Source organism: Zonotrichia leucophrys, chromosome 11 (assembly GCF_028769735.1).
Source record: "Zonotrichia leucophrys gambelii isolate GWCS_2022_RI chromosome 11, RI_Zleu_2.0, whole genome shotgun sequence".
Classification (NCBI taxonomy): domain Eukaryota; kingdom Metazoa; phylum Chordata; class Aves; order Passeriformes; family Passerellidae; genus Zonotrichia; species Zonotrichia leucophrys.
Window position 1 is genome coordinate 9,378,341 of NC_088181.1, and position 27,607 is coordinate 9,405,947.

Genomic DNA, 27,607 nt, shown 5'->3' on the forward strand with positions numbered 1-27,607 from the left:
GGTCACTACAGGATAAGCCACAAGGGCTTCACGCCAAAGCAGCTCCACAGTTACTACACTGCACACAGGAAACCCCTGCATGGCACTGCCACTTCACAGCTTTTACCAAGCAACTACACAGGCAGGCACTTCAGGAGAGAGTTTTGGATCATCAAGAAGCTGTAGTTTATGCAACAAAAACACTGCTATGTTCTTAATGCTCACATGGAAAATCCTGTAAAAATCTGTCATGCTAGAGACTATATGGATTCATTTGATCACTAAAGACAGCACTATTTAAACTTGGAATTTTGGGGCAGTGGTGAGAACCTTTCCTCGCTGAGAAAAACAAAGAGGTCACCTTATTTTAGAGGCATCAACCTGGAAAAAATAAATTAGCATTTTTCCAGATTTCATGTGGATTATATTTGGACCATAGCTGGCTCACACATCATTGGTTCCATGCTCTTATCTAAAGAAAACAGCAACTTGAAAAGCTTGTGAGAAGACTCTTTTTAGTCTCTAATACTTAAAATCTTTACCTCCTCATTCCTCATTTTTTTTAAATGAAGAAGGTTCTGTCCATGTTTTCTATTTATTGTTGCAGGCCAAGTCTTACCAATCTCTACTCAAGTGTAAAAGTGTCATTTCTTAAGACATACAACAAAGCTTGGGAAAAATATCCAAGAGCAAACAGGCACCTCACAGTAACCAGGTACTTACAGACATCACTAGGATACTTGGAAATAGTCTGGATTTTTGAACCAAAGTATCCAAAACCCCAAATAGCAAATAGTGTCACTGAATCCAGAAATAATGTCAGCATTCTATACACCTACACTTTCAGTCTTAGAAATTAAGAGAAAACATGGAACTGGGTGTGTGTGTATGGGGTGGTGGTAGTAGGGAAAGATAATTTCATCAGTTAGGTTTTATGCTCAGCTATCAAGCATATTGTGATACCAACAACATTCTGATGGTGTCAAAACCTATTTGATTGTATTTTAAAAGCCTTTTTCCTGTAAAACTTTCCAGCATTTATTAGGAAATTGCCATGCTTAATCAAACTTTCATTGGGGTTTAATACTCATGTTTTATGTGCCTTTTTTTTGCTTGCTAATTGTGGATGAACATTTCAGTGCTCCTTTGCCTTTGCACAATTAATTCACTGCTTAGGGCATTACTGGATTGGTGAAGTAGGCTGATTAGAAAGAAAGCTTTTACATACAAATAGGCCTCCCTAAAAATAGGGCACAGTATTGAAATACAATGCAAGTTTGACATAATCAAGTCCCTAAAGTTCACAATCCATCTTCACCAAATGCATCGGTATCTATACAGAGATCCTCAGCCCAAATGTGAAGAACAGGGAAGGAAACTCATCTGTGTAAGGACCTACAAGCACTTACTAAGCATTTACTTCAGATTGAGATTTCCAAGGCTCTTCAACACCTTGATATAAAAGGCATCTTGTAAATAGTTTTTTCCCCCTTGACAGACTCACAGCAGCTGGATGCATTTCAGTGACTTCTGCATTCCTTAGAACACCCCCAGAGTGACAAGGTAAGGAGGACAAAGGAGAAGAATGCAGGCCCCATTGCAGAGGGTGAAAAGAAAGAGCTGTTCTCATGAATCAGCTACTTCTTCCTTTTGCATTGGAAGACTGAGCAAAATATGTACAGTTCACTATGAAACCTAAACAATCCTAAAGGAAAAGAACCTTCACTGCTTAAATTTCAGTCCACTTCAAAAGTAAAAGACAATTTCTTTAAAAAAGAAATTATTTAAAGGAAAAAACTGAACCATCTAAATGTTTTATCCTCTGAGAAAAGGGAGACATGACCCACAAGGCTGGAATCTTTTGGACAGTGGTATCAGAGAGGCACCAGTGAACGGCTTTGATCAATGGAACTTTTTTCCTGCAGACATTTCTCCACAAGACTTTCCCTTTTGAGTGGTGTGCAGCAGCTGTCCTAAAGAACTGTGAGGATGGCTGGGTTTAAAAGCTGAAGGGCTATCTGCCAAGCTCAGCAGCACATCTATCAGCCATGACTTGGGATGACAAGGATCCAAGGGCATGAAGATGAACATAATTTAAAACAAAAGACACCATGACTAATGCCAGTGATACAATTTATTCTGAATTTATCAACAGCTGCATTTGGAAAAACTTGACGCAAACCATGGACATGAAATGAAGAAAGCAGAGCTCAGGGAAGCTACTGAAAGTCAAAATTACCTCAGTCATCCCTTGCAGCCCTGCAGAGGTGCAGTGAGTGCTGACCTATACTCTCCAATGGACTGCTTAAAAGAGACTGCAGAAACTGATGGAAGGAAACTCCACTCAGATTTATCATGCAATATCCCAACTGCTGGCTCACAAAGTCTTAACAGCACATTGGATTCTTTTTATAATTTCATTCTGATTCTGCAGAGTTTATAACGTTACAAGAAGTTAAATGTCTGATTTTAAAGTTCAATACATTAAACCAAAACATCTATTTCAATCCCTTCCTGATGTGCAGTACTATTTTCTGTCATTTGATTATTCAGTGCACCTTTCCATCAACAGAGAAGGAAAAGCAAACACATCAGGAAAGTCTCCCTTTGTGTTTTGTTAAATAAACTTATTGAGTAGACTGACTTCAAGACTTTAAAATAGTACAGACCTTTGCAATTGTGAAAAAAATAGTGACAGATAAAAGGAACAAACTTTAATAAACTATTAGGTAGGGGCACAAGTCCAATTAAAAACATTTTAAAGGTCGTCACAAAAACAAACAGATCCTGCAAAGGACTAAAGCAAAAAGAGTAATGGCAAATATCAGTTCATTATTGGATATGGTTCCATTTGTTTACACATGTACAAAACATTCTTCAAGGTTTAAAAACTTGGATTTCTATTTCTGAAATCTCACACTTTTACACACTCACTGCTTGCAGACAGGATTGGAGGGGTTTTAAATACTGACTTCAGGCATTTTTTGAGGTGTTTTAATCCTGGCCCATTTTACATTACACAAAAAAGGATATCATCTAATAGCTAAAATAGTATCTGGCTAACACACAGTGCAGAATTGCCAGTCCCATGTAATCTGCCATCAAACCATCCATGTGCACTTGGCTCTACCATGCTCTTCAAGAAAAAAAAAAAAGGTGCTATTCCTGAAATACCAACTCCAAATGCTAATTATGCTATGGAGAGTTTTTGGACAAGCATTGCTGGGATAGGAAGAGGTTATTCCCACATAACATGTAGAAAAAAGAAAACTTTAATAAACCAATGATACAAAAAGCAGATGACTTTTTATTGGTTTTCACACCAATTACTGCATTTTCTAGTGAGTACAGGCATCACTTTTGCTATCTGTTTTGGGGATTCTGAAGCAGAAGATGCCTAAAGCAAACTGTTCTTGAAAGATACATAGGTTTAGAATCTCATCCAAAGGTCAATGTTTTTTGCCATTACACAGTTCACACAAGCTGAGATTTACCTTCTGCCTTTTAGATTTATGGGCAGGTTGCTGTCACTAATCAACAGGAGGCAACTAGAGCTGGGATAGAGCCTGCCTTCTGGTGAGGGACAAACCAGGGAAAAATTAAAGACAAAAATGAAAATTAGAGAGTGGAAGGCAGGAAGAATGGGAAGGGTTGCAAAACACAGAAAAGGAGTGCTGTTTATTGGACATAGAGAAGAGGGAGAATTCCAATATTATACCTAATATTCAAGTAGTTACATGCATTAGCCACAGGGAACAGCTGGGAAAAGGTGACAGCAACAGAATTACAGGCCAGGAAACATACACTCGTTTAGACAATGCTTTGTTAATTTACTTTTATCAGATCATCTGCCATTGCCTGGATAGATCCTCTCTTGTTGGTTGCAGTTTCTTCCATCAGGACTCAGGCAGAGTTTGACAGGCTTTTTGAGAACACATTCCTGCCTCAGAACTTCCAAAGCAGTTCAAAGGGAGTTTACTTTTGCTCAATTAGTTTACTTTTTTCATCCACAGCAGCGCTTATCTTGACTTCAAGCTCTGCAATCACTTTAAACAGAGCTGACACAGAGTCCTTCTTTTACAGATCTCCAAACCTCATACAGAAAACTCTGCTTGTCAGTGAGTAGCAGTGTGTAGCCATCTAAACAAACTGACTTTTATTTAATATTGCTTGGATTTTTGATCTTTCTTTTTTTTTTTTAGCTGCAGAACTGCTGAGTTGTTCATATGGATTCCACAATGCATCCCCTCCTCTGTTACTGTGAATCTGCTACAGGAATAATTCTGCTTATGGCAGAGGAACAGAATGATTCTATCCTTAAGCACTTTGCAGTACAGGAAAAGGACATTTTTGGTCCAGGCAAATTCTAAACAGCCACCACCACTCCAAATCCATCCTGCATACCCAGGGTGTGAGTGGGTTCTAGCCAGTGTCTGCTGCAGGTACACCATCAGCTGCAGAACCAATTACCCATCAGTTCATAACTACAGCTGGCTGCCACAGTGGCCCCAGGACAGGCACTCCTTGCACACAGAGAGGTGCTAAGGAGCAGCTGTGAGCCCACAGTCCCTGAGAACATCACTCTGTGTGGTTACAAGGTGACCAGCATGGGCAGCACCTTCTTCCCTAGCAACAGGACAAAAAAGTAAAAGGAAATAACACTTCTTGTGCACAACACAGCCTTTATGATTTACTACCAAAAGATGTCATTAATTTAAAATCCTTGAGCTCAGAAAATTGCAGAAAATTACATGAGTAACAGGAACACAATACATAAGACAAGTTTATTGTTTATTTAAGAAAGTTCATTTAGATCAGAAAACTAAGATACAAAAGTAAAAACCCCCAAACTATCCCAAATAGATTCTTATCAGGTGTCCACCTGCTCTAAAAGGCTTTTCTGTTTTTGATCATAAGCATTACCCAAGTGAGGTCTCATGAAGAACCCTACCAGTTCAGACAGAAGGAAACTCATTCTAGCAAATTCTAAGTGCAAACATGATTTTATCTATACCCGTGGGAAGGGTGGAAATTCAAGCAATGATGACTGTTCATTTGGAGTTGGATAAAATGTGACAGCTACTTGTTTAAAAAGCTCCTAGATGGGTGAATTGCAGACTCTAACCTATGAATTAGAATGGTAAAATTAGGGAGTGCTCAGAGGCTGTCTCCTGGCAATGCACTACAAAATTTCCACATCATTTGGATGACAAAAGCTCAACATGCCACCTTTCTCCTTGCAAACCTTTCTGCTATATTATTTATTCCTTCCCTGTGAAAACTGTCAGCATTATCATGCAGATTCTCTACCAAGGTAAAAGAAACTGTTCCAGATGACAAGGATTAGCTGGAACATACTCCCAAGAAAGCAGAGCTTAAAATGAAAGGTATCTGCTGCTTAGAACATTTAGCATTAAAAAAAGCTAAAAACAAGGGAACATCATTATAGAATTAGCTTTCTTAAAGTTAAGAGATATACAAAGCAAAGCATGATGCTCCACTTATTTAATTTCCTCCCATTTGGAAATAAGCTGATTAAATGTACTCACAACAGATGATGCCAAATTTGTCAGAAGCTTAGTGTCCTAGCAACAGGTGTGGTACAGTATTAGTAATAGATTAATGACATGCACTAATACATTAAAGGCTTGAAGCTGTGTACTATCTTAAAATCTTTATTTTAAATGATACATCAAGTGCATATACAGAACTAGAGAGGCATCACAGTTTGGAGGTTAAATACTCCAGCTTTCTATAATAAAATGTTTAAAAGCAAAACAAGGAAGAAGGAAAAGCACAGAGGTCTTCAAGCACCCAAAGATGTGGCAGTTGGACTTGACAAGCACTGCAGGTCTGTTCCAATGAAAGGATTCTGTTCTCTTTACCCAGCTCCTTTCTCATCTCTGACACTGGCAAACACACAGTCATTTCACACAGGAAAATGTGGAGTGCTTTACTGCAGCGATCACACACATGAAGTGACTGCTCTAAAGCTAAGAGCATCAAAAAGAAAAGTCAGAAAGAAGTAGTAGTGCATGCTATGATGTGGATTTCTGGAATAAGCTTCCAGAAGTACTGGAAAACATTTCAGTTTGTATGAAAGTAATATCCACCTGCCTACAGATATTAGTATTACCTGTTCCAAATTTGGCCTTTCCCATGCTGTTTTTCCAAGCAATAAGTAAAAATTAAATACAAATCAATGCTTTGTTTCATAACAGCTTCCTATCTCCTATCAAACACAACAATTAATTAGCAGTCCAGCTGGAAGAGACCAAATTGCAAAGTTGAATATTAATTTGCATTTGCATTCATTTCAATTTAGAGAGGCACAGTACAATGCATGTGTTGAAGTGTAAGACTGTCAGACACATAAATGCCATCCTCATTTTTAACACAGCATTCTCATATAGCAAGGTATTTCACAATTTCAATGCAAATAAATAGCTTTTAAAATCATTGGTGTAAGTCACCCACTACAGATGTTTCTTCTAATTTGCATTACTGCAGTTAAAAGCATCCAGTACTGCAGCTTAGAAGCATCTAGTGCTGTAAGCAAAAGAAAGCCTACAAATTTGTCAAATCTTGCAAATAGCAGCATAAATTCCCTTAATGCAAATATTAGAGGAAGACAAACACCCAGAGAAAAAAAATGAAACAATTTTGAATGCGGTTCACAGCAGTTCAGGAAAGATTTATTTTGTCAGCTAAAATCTCTCAGGTTTCTGTCCTCATTAATGATGTGTTAAATTCCACTGAGAGCACCTTGGCATGTGGAAGTTGTGTCTACTTGTCCTCCACTGACTGAAGCAACACACTGCTCCACATGAAGGAACGTGTCTTGCCAGCTTTCCAACCCCAGCCTAGGCCAGGCATCCTCAAATTTCTCCACTTTCCAGCACACACCTCCCTAAGAAGCACCTGACCTTGACTCTGCTGTGCTAAGAAACCCTGTAGGTCTGACAAAAGGAGAGAATTGCAGCTGGTTAGGCCACAGCATTGTGAGAAGAAAAACACTGGGCAGCCTTGCAGGGAACATGAAAGCTGGATGAAGAGCTCAACCTGAGAATTGCACTGGAAAAACAAGGAAAGACATTCAAGAAAGAAGATGGGATGCAGATAACCAAACCTTTTTAGAGGGAGAGAAGGGAATGATACAAAGTCTCGAAGAGGAAAAAAAGGTGTACAATGAAAATGTTCAAGGTGAACTATCAGAGAAGAAACAGTGATGAGCAGCCCAAAGATTATGATTAGGAGTCAGGCCGAAGAAATTCATCACATGAAGAGCCTGGAAGCAGAGGCTGCTTACACAAACTAATAACAGCAGATCATCCAAGACACTTAAACTCTGCTGGTATATCTTCATTGATATAGAAATGAAATGTAATGATGTAAATTGCAGTGTGACACAATTCTCTTGCCAGAGGAGGAATAAACTATAAGGAAGAAAAGTGATAACATGTTTATACTACAGTAAGAGTAGGAGAAAGAATGAGGATGGATTATGCCAATCCTATCAGCACTTTGCATCTGGTCTCCAATAGTAATGAGTCACTTTTGACTACTGGAAGAGAATATATAAAATACATTTTTAATGTCTAGACTGTAGCAAAACATTTAAGACTGAAACACTGACTTTATTGGAAAAGAACATGAAATATTTCCTCCTGGATTTGGAGGAAAAGACAAAACCTGCTGCAACCTTCATGTAATCAGATTTTTCTCCCCTCTTTTTTTAATAAGGATTTTGTAACTATTGTCTGATTTGACTTATAAACAAGCCATTAAATTTTGTCTTAACCTGGCTTGGAATTAATATAAAGACCATTAAGCAGTATTGAGGTAAGTGAAGAGATACTGCTTTCACCTAAGGATGTGGCAAATACAAACCAAGGCATCTTCAGGAGCCCCACAGTTTCTCAGCACCATCTTCCCCATGTTCAGAGAATGAGGGTGGGTTTCATTCCAAGCTGTGTGAGCCAGCTGACACAATGGATATTAAAGGAGACATCAGTGACTGTCCCTAAGCAACCCAGAAGTCTCCCCAGCACAGAGCAGGATGTTTGTGTACACACCTGAACACTCCAAGTGAGAGAGCAGCACATCACATCTCATGCACACAGTTATTCCAACAACACCAAACCCAGATAGCTTTCTCTTCCAAGAGAGTATGATGCCAAAGCCAAGTCTAATTTACCAGGATCTTATTCTGAGCTCAACAAGAACTGGTTTTATTGGTCAGTGTTTTCAAAATAGTTACCATCATATTTAAGGGAGAAAATCTTGCCCAGGAAAGGCTATAAGCTTCACAAAAGATAACAATTCACAGCATTGTAAATACCAGTAACTGTAGTTTAAAAATTACCTTCTATTCAAGAAAGCCAGACTTCCTACCTTTACTACAGGGTGTCCTCCAGTAGATGCTTTCACTGCTCCTCTGCTTCCTTCTGTTTCATAGTGAGCTCTGTGATGAGTTTTAGGCTGGACTTCTATTTTCAGTTCACACTGCCCATAATGGCTTGGTAAAGGCCAGTCAAGAGGTGGCAATGAAGACGTGCTGCAATCAAGATAAGGACATGTGGTTACACAGACGGTGCCATCTGGCACAGCACAAAGCCTTCACCGTAAAACACAGACAATGATGTCACTTTCCTAACGAATGATAATCAAACAAGAATAACTATCAGCTTAAAATTGTTATGTGAAAAAACATAGTTTAACTGGTACATTAAAATCTTGAACTAGAATGGAATTTCTTGAGCAAAAGAAAGGTACTCTACGACCTCCCAGTTCCACACTTCCAGTGCTACTCTATGCCTTTATAGTCACTTTTTAACCTTAAGTATATCAGCAAGCAAATTCAAATGTGGTTTAGAGGGAACAGTGTAAACTGAATTTGACAGTCATGAAGTTTTAACTCTGCACTGCCTTCCAGCTTGCTGTTTTTGCTTTCCTTTGGCAAGCACTGCATTTTGTCAGCTATCATTAAAATGAACACTATGTGGTCACCCTAAGTTTTAAAAAGCTACTTGTTCTATCTAGCCATAAAGACTTACTGCAGCAGGCAACAGAGACACAAAGTTGTGTTCAGCTTGTCCACAGCCACACCCTTACATACAGTAGCAAGGTCACTCCAGGGAAGAACAAAATACAGTAATAGAAATAACATGGAAGAACCTCAAACCAATGGTTACCTACCCTTTTTACCTGCACAGATTTCTAATAAGATGAACAGTCAGATTCAAGCCAGTAATTACCTGGCAGAGTAAATTAAATTATGAACATTTAAAAGTGAAAATCATTTTATCTCTTATGTACCCAAATTTCTCTGTTAAAATAGCTGGTATACATTGAACAGATATGGTACATGAGAGAACTCTGTTAATGCATCACAGTCTATGCCAATTATTGGGAGCTATTACTGGAAGTTGAATGGTAAATTCAGTCAAGAAAAAAAGTATTTGTTGATCATGACCACTACCCATACAAGTGTCTCAGAGAGATTTACTCCTCCTGCAATTAACCAACAATAATGTGGCACAAGTTGCATCAGACTCACATTATCTTCTGAAAAAATATTTGGCATACTAGGACAAACATGGAGACAAGAAAATAACCAACTCTCAAAATTTTGTCATTCTTTGAAAACAAAAAGAAAATAAAAAGAAAAAAACAGCATAAGTGAGCAAGGAAGAGCACTGTGCACGTGCAGAGGCCTAAAATGCTAAAAAAAATTGCAAGGAATTCCGCAGTAAATGACACAGCTTTTGAGGCTGCACTGCATCAAACAGATGTTTTCTAGAAGCAGCTGGTCTGACAGTTACAGCTGCTTCCCCTTTGATGTTGGATACCCAAATTGTTGTTTCTCTCTGAACATTTTCCTTGCCATCTTTATCCCTGAACTTCTCAGCAGCAATGGATTCTTTACAGGTTTTAGGATACCCTGTCATGCACCTTCCTGCCTTGTAGGGTATCAGTTTTATGTATTTTTCCTTCCACATCATCCTTACGCATTTTTTTGACAAATACTATAGAGGTACACATTGAACCAAATCAGTGATCTAACTTGGGTTCATTTTGAAATGTAAATTCTTTAATCCTATTAATTTAACAAAGTCCTAGTTGCCTACACACCTTCAAGCAGAACTAAGGGAAACAGAGTGGGAACTTCCTAGCCAGCACTGTCACCTTCCTAGAGTCATAGAAATCCACAAGACTGCACATTAGATCAATTAAAAAACCCAACAGAATACAGTCTACAAACTCTTGGGGTTTTTTGTTCTTTCTTTTTAATTCTATGTACAATTCGATATCAAATGAGAAAAATTATGTGAGCCTTTGGGGTACAAGAAGTAACAAACTTGCATATGTTTTGAATACTTTTTCATATGAAGCAATGCTATTTTGTACCAGATGCTGAATATGGGAAAACAGGTCTGAAGCTGCCAGCTTTACTGTGTGTAAGAATCTGTTCTCAAGAAAATATTATTCAGTCTACACTGATAGGTGAGGATCAGCAGTAAAACTGCTAGATTTAACTCACCACAGTTATCAGTTGTCAACTGTGCACTGAGGTTCACTGAACTTCTGCTAAATCTCTGATAGTGCAGAACTTCAATTCAATTTATAGTGGTGTATTACTCTTAAAGTATCTGGAACATGTTAAAGAATGAGCAGCTCAGCTGTTTCAGAAATGAACAAGTATTTTTCTGTCTCTCCCCAGCTTACACAGCATGACAGCTCTGTGTTATTGATAAAGACACGTAACTTTCTATTCAGAACCCAGATCAGCAGCTGGCCATGAGGGGTTTTTCAAGTTATTTTCGAGAAAAAGATTAGGAGAAATAACAACTCATGTTTTAAAGCCCTTCACTTTTCAGTTTTGATGGGGAAGGAACTTGCTTGTAGATATTTCCATGTTTCATTAGTAAATTCTACCCAGTTTGGTGCCAAATCACCAAACTGGGTAGAATTTACTAAGCTTGGGACTTAGAAACTTCTGTGAAAGGCTTTCTCTTTCTTTTTTTTAATTAAAAACCTTATTAGCAATGCAATAACCTACTAGTAAATGACCAAATCACATCAGGACAGGGAAGTCATGAGTGACAGTCATTCTAAAGCTTTCATGAAATCAAATCTTTGCACATTGTTGAAACAGCACCAATCTGTAAACCTACAAATGATCTTCTGGAAATACCAAGGGAGTTTTATAATCTGATTAATGCAAGTCTCAGAAAGCTCATACTCATATCTATCACATCAAGACTAAAGACTTTGGAGAACAGCAGCTATTAAAGGGAACTTAGAGCTAAAGAAAGAACCCCTTGGCAGCATTTTCAGCAGAAACAACAACATTTGAAGGCATCACTTCATTGATTTTATCAATATTAATCTAACAGATACCTTCTTCTCTGCAACCATTACCTCCAAAACAGAACTGACTGATGAGGAAACAGCTGATGTTCAGTATAAGAACAGCCAAACATGTCCATAGGGATTTGAGCATTCAGAGCTGTAAAAGGCAGGGTGTGCTCATGGCTGACTCTGCCCCTCTGCCATAGGAAGAAGCCTGGGGCAGAAACAGGATTTGCTTTGACTTGGCCCCAGAGCAGCGTGTGTGGGACACAAGGAAGAACAAAGCCTATGGGACTCATTAACATAATTCAGCATAATTCAGCTTCCACCTGTAGCACTGGTTTTGAACACAGGTGCAACTGACGCAAAAACTCATTTTAGCCACTCTGTATGAAAATGTTCCTACCTCCTTGTAGCTACTAATTCTAGTAGCAGCCTTTCAAAGATACCCCTTTGTACCTCCAGATAGTTGTGAAAGTTCACTGGTTGAGATTCCCAAATCTTCTAGAGAGATACTTTTATTAATTTTAATACAGCAAAAATAATTTTCCACTTAAAGCTACTCCCCAACATTTCAAAAGAGAAAAAGCTCACTGACCATACAACGGCTATTCCACATTTTTTCCTCATCCCAAGTTTTTGCAGAGATGAACCCACAGTGTATTCTGTGACAAGTCAGTGTTGCAAGACAGCAACCCCGTGAGAATTTCAAATCATAACCATGATCCAATCCTGTGGTTTTCAAGGTCTCTTGCAGAGCCAAGATACTGCTGTGGCTGCTCTTCACTGCCTAGAACAAAGCCATATTCTCCCTGACGGAGAAGTTCTGAAGTTAAGAAATTTGGGGCTATTCCAGCTGCCACAGTGGCCTATCAATAGACTTTATTCATCTGGTTACATTCAAAATACCATTCTGCTCCTGGCAGAACAGTTCACACTGCTGTCAGAGTACTGGTACAGTGAACTGCCATGTGGAAATCTCTGTTCCATCATCCCAGAGCAAAGCAGAGAGAGGAATAACAGGTACAGCACTAAGGTCCTGCACTAAACACTACCTGAATTTCCCTGGATTCAGTAATGGTGTGCAAACATTACAGTGATAGCGTTGCTTATTAAAAACTTGAGAGGGTCAAAGTTCCTTTGCTTGTCTCACTTAAGTGGGTTCTTATCTTCAAAGTCAGTCATTTGCAAACATTTTCATTTTAAAGTTTTGCTAGTAGAATAGCTGGTGTTATTTCTATTTATCAGAAAAAGGTGATAAATACTTGGCAGACTAACTTTGTCTATAGAAATCTTGCAATGTGAGTGCAGTTCTTAAAATTAAGACTGAAGGCCCAAGATACTTATGGTAAAAATAGGACATAATTCTGTTCCTCTCTATTCTTTAGACTCCCAAGAGAAAGATTCAAACAAAAGAGACACTTTTCTCAAGCATTCCACTATCTACCACTTTATGTAAACTATTTTTTTTCCTGAATGAGTTAGTTACTTTGTCAGCCATCCTAGTTTTCAGCAGTAAAATACTCTCAAGCTACCATTACATGTCCACCATTAAAATGATTTCTGAGCTGTAAATATGTCTGTTAAAGCCTGTTTGTTCATTACCACTAGGACAGAAAAACTATTTGATGTCCCATCACTTCTCAGTGTCATAGATTAAATGAATGACACAACAGTCTGAAAACAAAGACCAATTTATGTAGTAGTTTTTAAATCAATGTGTAAGTCTCTGTGAATTCCATGAGGGAAGTAAAGGAAACTAGGTCTTATTTCAAGACTTTTGACCATTAATGAATGTTGCCTGGTTATCTTCCAGACACAAAAGCACCATTTGTTGCCATCAAACACCGTGGGGCTAAACAAAGAAAGAAAAACATTAATGACTCATTTAGTTTACTACCCTGCAAATGCCTGTTTGCTTGAGACATAAATTAGATTCTCAAGATGCACTTGAGCAAACCTAAAGGCTACTCTTCCACTAGTCATTCATGTTAAAATAGAAAGTTTAAAGCAAAAGATAATCAAGACTTTTTAAAAGCAAAAATACCAGAACTGCCATGATTTCCAATTGCATCATCAGAGAGCACTTTTCTAACAGCCCCTTGTTACCTGCACCAGGGCTGGCCATGCCTGTGATGGTCCTTAACTCCACAGTACCATAACCAAGGTCAGCACCAGCAATGCTCCTGATCTCTTATGAGCTGTACTTGTAGAGTGAAGTCCTCACCAAAGGTATTGTATTACATCACCTGCTCAGTAAAGATTTCTAGGTGGTCTCTAGACTCTTTTTATTCCCCTTGTTCAAGTAAAAAAAGCACTGTAAAACAGATTTTATGATTATTTTTTGCACTTTCTGAAACTCTTACAACTCAAACTCTAACAGCAAGTATGAAAGACAGTGATAAAAATCAGCACATTTGTGGAAAGTTGGAGTAAAACGCTAGTGGGAAGGTTGGATCTACTATCACTACATTAAGATCCCAGTAAAGGGTTTTTTTAATTGGAGGGGAATGAAAACATGAGACACAGATAAAGCCATGTCTTACTCATCACCCTGTGGGGAGGCTGGGGGTGAAAGAAAGAGGTATCTTAAACAGCAACAAGGACAACCATGTAATAAATAAAATTACCAAGTTAGTTGCTGAATGTTCTGTAAAAAGACCAACTGAGTCTGCCATCACAGCAGGTGAGTGACAGCACCAGCAGCCACCTGCACTATTCCCTGTTCAGAAGCTGCTGCCCAGTTCTCTCACTTGGAGGAAGGAATTGCTGCAGGGGCCCTGCCCAAGCCCCTGCCCACACTTCTCTTGGACAAGGAGCAGAAATGGACTTGGGCCATGTAATACACAGACATTTCTCACATGCCCCTGACTGGCAGATTATGAATTTCTGTGACCAAATAACAAGCTGTCATCAAACAAACCAGTTTAGATGGCATGTGAAATATGACTAATGCTCAAAAGCATCTTATACATTTTTAGATTTTCTTAAGCGTTGCACACTTAGTGAAAACAGAAGAATGAGGAAAACATGGTAAGGCCTGACAGATAAAGTAGATAACAGATTTACAAAACTTTAGAGAGCACTCAGAGCAGAAGGTGCTACCTACACATTTCACACCACAGAACAAGGAAGGCAAATCACTCCCCTTCTTCCAGGGGTCAGTTATTACAGCTGGGTGTGTACTTATTTTATCTGCTTGGAATCAATACTGCTGTTTACTTCATGCACTACTTTGTGCTTGACAACACAATCAAGACATTAACAAGTACACTATTTTTACTATATCTTGTAATTTATACTACAATTAATACAATTGTACATACATTATGGAATAAACACATAAATAACAATTACATAATTCTTTATGACAACTAATATACTCACTTTTGGTCACCATCATCAACTATTTAGAAGCAGAGGACCTTCTTGCATTTCATTTTTATTTATAAAATGTAAGGGTCAACTTAGGTTTATAAGAATCAAAATTACAAAATACAATATGACAGAATGGAAGGTTTTACCTGCTATAGATGCACACTGCCATAGCCCCTGTGGAATAGGTTACAACTGCTAAGTAATTCAACATTTCAACGGGGATACAGCTGCCAGTGCAGCCATTTCCACCAATTCAATAATCAGCCAACATTTTTGGCAGCAAATGCACCCAGCTTAATAGGTTCATGTAGCTTCCTTGTGTATAGGTGTAGTCTTCATTGTCTTCTGTCTGTTTGCCCATCTTATATTTACAAAAATTATTCAGTTCCTTCTTCTAAATAAAGTCTGACATTTGAAAAACTATTTTTACTTTTTAATGAAAACACTAAAATTTCTTTTTATTCAGTTGTACAAGAGGAAACAGGTATGAGCTGTCCATGTCTCAAACCACTTTGTTCACCCCACAGAGCCACAGATCCACAGCCCATGCCTGTTTGTTCATGACATCCAACCCTACAGGTTAGGAACCTTTTAGGAACAATGTTAGCATACAAGCTAACAAAAATGGCAAGTTAGGACTGCTTAGTATCCTACACAAATATAATACAATTCCAAAATACACAAATAAGTTAAACTAAAACATCATTGTTTTAGTTCGAATGAAAAGACTCTACAAACAGATTGAACACCTATTACTAACAGATGGCAATGGAATTTTAAAAATCCCCAGACTTGAGGACAGTTAAGTTATCTGTTAACACAGTCATTTCAGACCCGGTAGAACAGATCCAGCCAGCAGCTTGGCATCTTTACTGTTAAATTTTACAGTAAACAAAATCCATAATCAGTTATGTGGAAGAACATTAAAAAAGAAGAAAAAAAATTACTTCTATTTACTAAAATCAGTACAATTCTGTGGAGAGTAATTAAAACCTGTGGTTATAAAATTAGGCAAAAAATAACCAAATGGCTGAATAAGAAGTATTGTTTAAATGGATTTAGCTATTAACAAGCCAAGCTGGATGACAATTTCTCAAGAATTTATACAAGCTCTATAACTTGAAAAATCACTGAACTGATCCCTTTAAAAAGTGGAAAGGGGGGGAACTTTTTCACTCAATTAAAGCAGTTCCCTCTTCTGAGTCTCCACAAATCATCCTGCTAGCACATGACAGGACTGCAAAAGGAAAAGACCTATTTAATTCTATCATGGATGGTGGAAATACCTTGGAACTACAGCCCAAACATCCATTCTTTCAGGATGACTTTCAGCATGCCATACAAATTTTTTTCTTTATTCTATTTCTAGAATTTATGAGCCCAAAGAAGTAGATCGACACAAAAGCAAATAAACTCCCTACCTCTTTTGTGACCTCCCAGTTTTATAAAATCATGTAAGTCAGGTTTCCCTAGCTATATTAACATGTCAAGTGCTCAGATTAGATGGAACTACAAAGCATGTACAAAATCCACAGACATTTAATTCAGCTGGGCCCTGTGCATATACCCAAACTTTACTTAAATAAAACTAATCCTATTTACAATGATCTACTGTGTTTTTAAAGATGAAGGGTATTTGGTATCTCAACTTGTTTTTTCCTAATTATAGCATCCTTCTGCCTTCAACAAGTTTTCTTTAAGAAGTCTTAATGCATCACTGAAAAACAAGGGCATTTGTATGTCTATTTAAGATGCACAGGAGGGGAAGGCCAGGAAGGAGCCACTCTGCAATCACTCACCGGAATATGGGAGTGTGACCAGGCTTCGGCTTGTTCCAAGTAAAGTGCGAAGGAACAGAAAGGAATTGGTCTCCGGGCAAGTCTTTTTTCAAGGTGTGCTGGGATCCAGAGCAATCATCCACTGCAGTTTCAAGGGATGATGACAAGTTACCTTGCTCTTCAGGACAGATATCTATTTTTCCAGATAAAGTGGCAGTCTGATCCTCTGAGGTCTTTCTGGTTTTTAGAGGAATATCAGTCTCTGTACAACACTGAAATGGTGAAAGCCCAGAGTTAAGGCCTTGTACATTATGAATGGAAGTGTTCAGCCACGTGTCTTCTGTTATGCTTCCTCTGGGAGAATGGCCGGGGGATGGAGTTGGAGAATGGTGAGGAGAGAGAGAACCAGCATAGCAAATCTCAGCACTGGAGTGGCGGCGTTTCCCACAGGGGGACGTAGGTCTGGATGAGGGCCTTGATGTTGGTCTGGGGCTCAGCCAATTTTCATCTGTAATACTAGTTCTAGGAGAGTGACAGGGAGACTGTCTGGGGGACAGGGCATGCCCAAAGCCATAAGGCTGCTGCCACGATTCATCGCTGGGACCTCTGGGAGAACCACCAGGAGATGCCAAAGGAGAGCCAAGGGTAAATCGAGCAGCTGCTTCATTCAGCTCTGAGTCTACGTCATCATACACATGGGAAATGGATTCACAAGAGGAAGCATCTGAAAACCAACTCCTGGATGAAATGCTGCTGGCAGGGCTGGGACTAAGGGATGATTCCCTGTACGATGGCTCAAGAGGAAGATAGAGATGGTCCCGGGAAGGCCTTTCCATATACTCATTTTCTGTGCCATTTGTGTGTAATTCATCTTCACTGGCCTCAATCCCCTGGTGACAGTTGGGTGAAATCGATGTGATTTGAATGCTGGGGCACTCGAAGGGTTTGGGTCCACCTAGTGGACTGTACTTGGATTCTGGGACCTCACAAGTGCCTTCATAGTTCTTGTGACTCTGAAATCTTGTAGGAGAGGAGTGAGACTGCAGTCCATGGCGAGGAATACAAATTGGCTGGTTGACAGAGGATGATGGCTGCTCTACATTAAAGATGTATATGGATGCACAGTCATCTGACTCAAGATCTGAAAACGAAATTAAAAAAGATAAAAAAAGTAGTAAGAGTCAGAATGCAATACTTGGATAAATGCCATAAACAAAATCCTTTGCTTCCCAGACTCTTATCAACATCCTAGACATTTGCCATTACACTAGTTACACAAAATAAAGCTAATTCTTAATTTTAAGTTTTCCCCAGTCTATTTTACAACTAAATATGACTACAGTATGATTTTCTATCATACATCCTGCTTTCAATCAGATTTCACAGTTTATACACATCTTCATAAAGAAATTATAATGCAATCAGAAAAATGGGTTAAAATCCTGAAAGGATCTAAGCTTGAACACTGAATTGAAACTTCATCTTTCATAATTGTATTCCACTTATAATTAAACATTTTTAATCCAAAATCATTAACAGTTTGTCTTTTTGACACAAATAGGATGAAGGTACTTTCTGCAAGTCCTGTCAATACTTACAAGCACCAGAACATCACATCCATAATATTGATCTGCTTTAACAATAGAAAGCATTTTACAGTGACTCAAGCTTGAATGAAGATTATGAGCTACTAAAAACATTCAACCAAAGGAGGCCTAACAAGGAATATTATTAGAGATACTATGAAGAATTTTATTCCTAAGATACATTTTTTGTAGGTTAGAAAACTCTCAAGTGCCTATGCTGAATAGCATTTTTCAGTGCAGTTGCATCAAGTTTGAGCACAAGTTGTTCAGCAAAATAAGTCAAAACAAAATATTCTCAGACCTCACTAACTTATCCAAAACACAGGAAATATTCCAAAGAAAAACAAGCAATTGAGAAGGAGTACAAGTCCCGTTATCAAAATCAGCAACTTTGTCTCACAGAACTGAAGCAGATTTTCTTGCCCCATTTCTCAATATTAAATTCACTGCCAATAGGAGACATTTGTCTGAAACAAAAGTAAAAACACAACTGTTTTTTTTCATATTTTGTAGGTTTGTGATTCCACTCTTGTTTCTTTTCACTTGTAAATGGGGTCTTTACTCTTTAATTTTCCACAAATCCAAGCTAGATGACATAAATTGTATCTCTAGGTATTAGCTCTTTAAAAAATTATTTTTATCCTGAATACCAGCAGACTAATAACATTTGTTTTAAAATAAATGTATTCTGTCTCACAATCAGTTAAAATATCCAGACTGGAAGCTATGTATTTTAGACCTTTACATGACAAAAAATTAGTTTGTTAATTAACTCAGTCTATTTCATTAATAGCAATCAGCTTAAAATTAACTAAAACAGAAACAAAACATCAGCTCCTCAGAGACAGGGAAGCATTTTCAAATGAAGAGAAAGCACATTGTTACCAAGGAATGGACTACACTCCTCAGACTTCACAAAAAAAAAACCAAAAAGAAAAGGCTGAAGGTTCATGAGCAGGGAATAACTCTATAAGGAATCTATTAAAGAAGGCATACATTGCATTTAAGGAGTACTTAGCAATATTATAAACACTGCATGATTTTACACATATTATAGTTATGTATGACAATTATCCATATTATATATCATAACTACTACTATATGCGTTAAGAGCACAGAAAATCAGCATAGGGTGATTTCTAAATATGCACACACTGAAAGAATCAGAATTCTCAGGAAGGGCTACTGCACATATCACACACAATTAACACAAGCTCACTATCAGAACTGCATTTCCCTGTTCTTTCACTAGGGTAACAATCATTTTTTAAAACTTTACTTGAGGGCGTTTCTTTTTGCTGTTTTCCATCACAAAACATGAAATGCAGACAGTATTGGTTCTAGGTTTTCCACATTTATTGGTGTATTAACGTGCAAGATCACAGATATGTTTCCTAACTCAGTATTAATAAAAGCATAGATCTAGGGAAGAAAAGGCAATCCTATGAAGGCTATAATCTACCTTATCAAAACTTAGAAATAAAACAGTTACAGCCACAGAACTTCTAAAATTATTATTATTATTATTACTATTATTATTACTACTACTACTACTAATGTTTTAGAAAAACAGCAGTTGGAAGTCTTCAAGCCCTGTGTGTAACCATTTACTGTCATTAATTGTTTTAGGAACAGCAGCAGCACATTGTTTGCACTAAACCTCTCACCATTGCAAAGAGCCTTATTCCTCTTGCACCAATAATCAAGAAATCTTAAAATATTTAAGACAATTTCTCTACTTTCAGTGTCACAGGGATTTTCAAAAAGCAGATGTACATTGAGAATTTAATTTGCACAATGCTGAGGTGGAGAGATCAGACTAGCACAGAATGACCAGCACCAGCTGGGAAGAACAGGGGCAGGGATGGAGCAGACAGGAGCCAGAACTTTTGGGACTCAGGTTTCTGTGGTCCCTGTCCTGAGTTTGGCTGTGCTGGCTGTTACCCCTCCCCAGCTGCACACACAAAACAGGAAGCAAGAAACTTAATGAATATCCCATCCCAAAAGCACACTTAACACTGTGAACACAACACAGTTTGAAGTCTAAATCACCCACATAATTTTCAGACTCAATTGATAAACATGTAGATTTATTTCAGTCTGTGCACACAAATCCTCCCCCTTACAGTTCATGTGTTTAAATAACCTGCTAGCTGCTCACAAAAAGGACAACACTAAGACCTTCACAAATCATGTCATTAATTCTACTAGATTATTTACCAGAAAATATTTTTGTCCTAATAAAGATTGCAGAGAATCCAACCTGAAAGAGCCCTCTAACCTATCTTAAGGAACTAGTAAACATACAAACACAAACATACAACTAGGGGGAGGGGGAAAAGAAAGAATGGAAAAAACTTTGTTGATAACCCTTAAAAGAGAAAGCAGTGAGAACAGCACAAAACAAATCCAACACAGGGCTTCAAGAAGCAGAGGGCAAACAAACAAAGGGAAGCCTCACAACAGGCAAGTGTAAGGAAAAGAGTTATGGAGAAGCCCCAGGGAAAAAAAATGGAGTTCTGGAAATCTGGTTACTTCATAGGAGAGCTATTACATGCAAATAATCCTGTTGGGGGGGAAAAGACAGCAAAGAAGTTGGCCAAGTCATGAGGCCTTCACTGACCATAAAATATATGAAAGCACTCAAGAAACTGGGGCAGCCTATGAAGGCAGAGCACAAAAACTACCACAAGCACCTGGGGGCAAGAATACAAAACAGACACAGCAAAATACATAGACCAAGAAAAGTAGTGCCATTCACCTCAAATCCCTTCATGCCACTGAACAGGCAGGTGTACTAAATGCTTTTGCTTTGGTAAGGACAACAGAATAAACTGCTAATAAAGATAAGAGCAATGCAGAGTAAAGAAAACTGGACTCAATAAAAGGTTAAAAAATAATGAAGGATTATGGGCCAATAAGTTCAACTTCAGTTTTAGAAGTAGTATTAATAGTTTATTTGTTCCAGTAAGCATTTTAAAGGAGACAAAGAAACAAAACAAGTCACTGTTTCCTAAGAACAAACCACGTCAAACACATTTTCTTTTATAATCAAAGGAGATCTTCTGGACAAATGGCATAGAAAGAAACTCAGCTTTGTTTTTACTTACTAAGACTTTTACCACTGAGAAGCACAGAGAAGCCATGAGTCTTTACAAATTTACTGGAGTCTTCCTCCCCACCCTGCTGAGATCAGGTTCACTACTGAGGGATCACAAAAATGAGCAGATGCTCTATATTCACAGTGTATAAGCTAAATAAAGCTGCAGACTTCCATTGCAATCTCACATCAGGCGTGTGTGTCATCCACTGTCAATGAGAACCAGAAGGTTGCTCATTCTGAATGTACATTTGCTACTGTCTGGAAACAGCCTCGTGTACAGAAGCTCCTGTTCAGCATTAAAACAATGCTGGCTCATCCCTTACTAAGCTGCTAACTACACTTCAACATAAGCTGTCTAACTGGGGAATATAATTAAATAATATCCAGAACAACTGCTTCTAAAGTACATTTTGCTTGCTACTTGCTGTATCAGAGTGCACATTCAGGACCAGCAATGCTTGCCCACCAGTTGTTCACTCCCCAGTGCTGTACTGGCACATGCACATGTGCAGCTGTGCACTCAGCCAGATTTCTCCAGAGAAGGAAGGTCAATTACTATCAAATGTCTGAACACGAGCCCTGTGCCAGAATTACCCAAATTGTTTTATTATTCTAAGTTTATAAGCCCATAAACAAACATTTTCAGACAACAGGAGTTGCTACAAGGTACGAAGAAAGTGCAACTTGACCTAGGTTTTATAAAACTACTACTGTGAAAACAGGATCAGCAATCGAGTCCTTTAAATAGCATGAGGAAAGACCTGAACACTGACACAGACATCATGTGTGCTCTCAGGCAAGTCTGTCTCACTTACAAGCTTCAAAAAGAATGACCAACTCTTCTGTTTTCCACTTCTGTCATGACAGTTACCATTATCTCTTTCTGAACACAATGGTTACAAAAATATTTGTAAAAAGGGACAAAAAGCATATGTGGCTGGTTTTTTATTTCATTACTTTGCAGGTTTGCACAAGTTTATATATTTCTTGGGATGAAAGAAGAGTCTTAATCTTCACAGGGAACACAAAATAGTCAATAATCAATAGTTTTTATTTTGTGTACTTAAAAACACGATTGATGAGAGTTCTTGGTATACTATTGCACTAAAGCTCTATAATTGGATATTTAACTCCAGTTTTCCATTACAAGCTATCAATTTTCCAGAAACACTTCCTACAAGCTTAAACATCAGCTTAAAAAATCCCACAACCCCATAGTGAAACATAGCAATGTATTAGTTTATAAGGAGTACAACTGACTAGCAAGCCAAATATGGTACTGAAAAAGAATAAATTGTGAAAAAAAATTAAGGTAGCAGGGTGGAGTAGGGGGAAACATCCTTCTAGATCAAAGTTAGCAATACATGAAGCAGTACTGCAAGTTTAAGTTTTCAGAAAGTGATGATTTACAACTCTCATTTTACGAAGCAGTTTACTCTCTTTGATGGTTTTGTGCTCTGTTTCATGGTCATGTCAGATTACTCAAAAAAAGATAAAAATGAACTTTACTTTTGTCAATCATGTATGCCAGAAGCTGTTCTGTTGTGCCAGTCACAATTTCACTCATTTTCTTTTGTTAAGCAAGTATACTGGAAATGTAGAAGAAAAAGAACCTTCTCAACAGTGGGAGCTCATCAAGGAGTCTTTTCCAATTCTAATCTGGATAAGAATTCATTATCCTTTGTAGAAATACAGAAGAATAAAGAAGCTGCAGTAGTTTAAGCAGTTTAAACAAGAGAAGAATCCAGCATATCAAATGTTTACAACTGACACTGACTAAAATAAGAACATACTGGCTCTCGGGGTGTAACTACACTAAGGTTTTTTGAGCAACAACCACCCTCCCACACACCTTCACACACCAAGGGGGAGGGGAACTGAGAAGAGATGTTCTTTTAACACAGATGATTTTGGTAATCATATTTACAGTGCACTAACACCTGTATATGTACAACTGACAGAATGGCAAGCTTTAGGACATGGGAGGAAACAAGCAACCAGGACAGGAACTGCAGGTGTTCACTATCAAATAAAAACGTAACATGCAACTAAACAAACCCTTAGGCCACAGCCTGGTACGCATTTAAACTAGAACTGCTGTCTTAGTGTACATCCAGCTTCACACTGAAGTAATGAAATTACACTTCAAATACGGAAAGAACAGCTTTGAGATACATTGCCAACAGGTTATGTACAAGGCAGGTAGAGAATTCCACTTGTAACTGTAAGATTCAACAAGAATTAGTCACTCTAAGTTCAGCTGCAAAACAGAAAATAACAACCGGATGCGCTCAGCAGTGTTTGTACCTGGGCCTTCTCCAGCTCTCCTGCCATCATCTCTGGTTGATATGAAGCATGTCTTTAAATGACAACTTTTTATATAAAGCCTTTGGTTGAGTACTTAAGGATTATTCATTAATACTCATAAGAGGTTAAAAAAATCTGCTTCTTGCTTTAGAAGCCTCCAAGTTCTGTGGACTCCTCTATTTTTAATCTGTGGCTATATCATTCAAGAACATGGTACTTCACTGCATTATAACCTTGTAGACAAAACAGAAGCTGCTGCCCTCCAGACTGATGAAGCCTCATTTGTCATTCACTGTCAGATCAAAGGTAATCTTAGCACGACCCAGGAGTTCAGAGACATTAGTGTACAGCCTTTTGGAACAGCACAGTGCATGGGCACAGCAGGTACTATCACACAGCATGAGCAGCCATCTGACACTGCTGCTCTGAAGATGAACTCTCTTATTCTATGATCAGCTGTTAGAGTCTGCAAAAGGACTGCAGCCCTGCAGCCCCAGAGCATTTCAGATGTGTAGATGTGAGACCTGAGAGAAGCCTGATCACTCCCAAACTGGTGTGCTGTGCCTGACCCACTGGAAATAGACTGAGCATAAAGGTAAATGAGAAGATCAGGCAAATACCGAGTGAAGGGAACAAGGGAATTAATTGTGGGCTGTAATTGCCAGCAGGCCAGGTTTGCCTAGAGTCTTGCTGCTGTGGGCCAATTTACCATGCACAACTCTTCCTTTGTGGGGGCAAAACCAACAGGCTCCATGGAAAGGCTCTCCAGTTATTCAAACAGAATGAACTGAAATCCTCACCTAATTCCTACATGGATGCCTTTACCACCAACTGCCTTCTAACACGACCTTGCTCACAGCAACCTGCTGCTCTGTACACAGACACTGCCAGTTCACTGCTCCAGTCCTGAAGCAAGCACTGAGCAGAAACCAAGCTTGCAAAATCAGAAGGTGTTAAGCAGGGCTGTATCAAAGAAAACAGACAGGAGGATGCAAGAAAATTTGTATTTTAGTTGACAGGAGAGTTCAGTGACACAGAGCAGGGTCTTTGTGCAAACTGGTAGAAAAGGAGAGCAGTAAGCCAAGGCAAGGCAAGGAATGGGGAGCAGTCACACGGTGGAGGGGAGACTGAAATAGGGGCATCCCCTTTCTGATTATCAACAGAGCATGACACAGAGATTAGAACTGGTATCAATAATATCTGAACAAACTCGTTTGGGAACTCTTCACACCTCAGCCAAATTACACTGCACTGCTGCAGCTGCCTGCATGGCAGAGGGCAAATCATTCCACAGCAAGCACTCCTACCATATAGTTAACTCAGTATTTCAAACCATCAATTATTACAACTTTTCACCAATATTATAATGCAGTGGACTTCAGGTGCATTAAACTCACAGGCTGTGTACATCAACTGTAATGAGCCAGAATGACAATCTGAAACTGCCTTGGTTTCCCATCTGCTCACATGAATGTAGAATCAGAAACACCTTGAATTCACTTTGCTAGATTGATACAGTAAAAGGCAGAAACATGAATCAGCCAAATGAAAAAGAGGAGGCTGAAGCTCAGCACATATACCATTTTTCTCAGCAAGGTTGGGAATGACACCCCAAAATGTAGAGACGGTGATATTAGCCACGTGTAACTTTGCATCTCTTCCCAGAGTCCTAAATGGCTTGTGTTTATTCCAGCAGGACTGGAGGCATCACCTCATACTGTACATCAGCCTAACTCCTGCCCCCAACACAAAAAGCTTGGAAATCTGAAGGACAGCAGCATTTGCTCTCAAAAGACTAAACATGACAAATTGCACTGATGAAACACAGAGACCTACATCAGTTAAAGAAGCTGTGCAAAATACAAAATATTGACAGATTTTCTTAGTAGTTCTTTGGATTAAATAATGTATTTCCTTATGGCCTTGTTGTTTGAATACAGTTATCCCAAATGACACTATTAAAGCCTTTTGTAATCAGTTCCTGAATCTCCTCCTTCGTGTCCTTGACTTCGGGAACAACTTCTAGAAAGCATCCAAAGACACACATGAGCAGCTATACATCCCTGCAGATATTAGTACAGGCCATTATGCAGCCATCAAAGCAATGAATCATTCTCACTAACAGTTAATAAATGCAACACGACTGGATTAGCAGTTTGTCATTCTGTCACACTTTCATTTTGGCTATGAAGACACAGAGGGCTACTCTGTACAACAACTTGAGTTAAAAGGTGACAGCTTCTGCCCCGGCCCAACAACAGTCAGGGACAATTTCACTCCCTCTCTAGCACAGAGCAAATACTACCTCTCTGAAAGTATGTGTAAGTCATCCTTCCATTTTTCCCAAAACCATTAAAAACATTAAAATGTGGGATTAAAAAACCATTTCTCACAGCATTTGTTCCCAAAAAAGCAATGTTAGCAGCCATTAAACCATGAAGATTCTCATTAACTCTATCAACCTGCTAAAAAAAACCCAGAAAACACCAGAAATATAAAATTCTCCATTGAAGAATTTTTTCTATATTAAAAATATTTCTCACTTTTAGAAGTGATGACTAATCTTCACAGTGCAGCCTGAGAGACCATTTTTAAGCATGCAATTCCTATTAACTTAAATATTAATATAAATATGATACAATATTTTTGGTATTAATAAATTAGCTCTAAGTACTTGCTCATGTTTTTATCTACAAACATCTTTCATGCAACCTCAAATGAAGTTTTTGTTTCTGCTTTAAAAAACCCACCAAAATCATCACACAATACCAAATCAAACCACACACCGAATTCTATTTTCATGACTTTACTGCTGAAAGGTCATGGGTTTGTAGTCAGATCTCCAGAAAGTTCATTCTTCTCTCTTCCACCAGACCTGCAGAGCTTTAGATTCAAATTCATCTTCCCTGAATGACTTTGAACAGTTCTAGGATTTTTTAAAGTTCTCTTTTGCCAGTATTTCACAAGAACACTCACAGATGGGTGTACTAAAGGTAGAAGAGAACGCTGCCTTCTTCATAAGCTTGCTCAGTTTTACTGAGCCTTACTGATCCTTTCACTCATCTTGAATTCCACTGTCATCCGAGCCCACATGGCATGCCTGGACAAATGCAAGGACTTGGATGTTGCTGTACTGGCTGGGCTCCCTGCCAAGGCTGCTCCACGTACTTCCCTGGCCCACTAGGGCAGCTTGAGGCAACAGCTCCCGTATTTACGTTATTGCTGGGAACGGCCAAACTGCTGCTTGCTATGGACCCAGGCCCATCTACTCCAATTTATTCTCTCTCATTCACAGCAACATCACAGAGCTGCCTGCACTTCAGGTGGCATCTCACAAACTGCTTCCAGTTGGACAATACAGACCAAAGTAAAGGGACCATCGTGTTTTAAGCAGAGGGCTACTTTTTACTTAGAGAAACAGCAAGGAATTTATACTTTTCAGAAATATGTAAGACAAAAGCACTAGCCCAAATGCTGACCTGTACCAGACCATCTCCCTCATCCCAAATCTCAGGATTTGTTTTCATTTAGACTCTGCCCACAATTCAGTTGGAAGGAAAGGGGACAGAGAGTGATGTGCAACTATGAATTCACAACGAAAATAAGTGACATTTTGTCAAACTGGGGACCTTTTAAAAATCCCTGCAATACATAGTGACTCACTAGCTAGTGACTCTCAATGCAGTATGTAGTGATCAAAGAACCATACTGCCAAAACAGAAAAGTTATCAAATTAGATTAGCTGCAACTACAACTGCTTTGCAACACCACACAAAAGATTTTGGTTTTTTCCCTGAATAGTCTCATCCTGGTCAAGCTTCATTCAAAGAGGCAAGATTTAATTTATCCAGAATACTGTGAAAAATCACAACATACTCAAACATGTCAGCTTGCCAGGATTACCATCTTAATCTCTTACTCTTAATTGCCAGGCAATTCTTGACTCCATTGATAGCACTTTAGTACACATTCTCCTTTGGTCTCTCTCAGTGTTTCTCGAAGCTATCTTGAAGTCACAAGACCCTCTGGTTTTGGCCAGATGCAGCTGTTTGGTTTTCCCTCCTCCCCCCTATCAGCAGATTATATAACCACAGCCTATATGACTGATTTGCATTGTGTC

The 27,607-nt window shown here is 38.6% G+C and overlaps 1 protein-coding gene across 2 annotated transcripts in view; it reads right to left on the reverse strand.

The window, feature by feature from the left end:
- The window catches only part of NFATC3 (nuclear factor of activated T cells 3), a 65,183-nt gene that overhangs the window by 31,973 nt on the left and 5,603 nt on the right, over window positions 1-27,607 (reverse strand). For both annotated transcript variants that reach the window (XM_064723066.1, XM_064723065.1), the window contains exons 2-3: window positions 16,512-17,631; window positions 8,374-8,536 (exon numbers count right to left, since the gene is read on the reverse strand). In XM_064723066.1, the coding sequence (XP_064579136.1) occupies window positions 8,374-8,536; window positions 16,512-17,631 (1,283 nt within the window). The remainder of the gene's footprint in view (window positions 1-8,373; window positions 8,537-16,511; window positions 17,632-27,607) is intronic.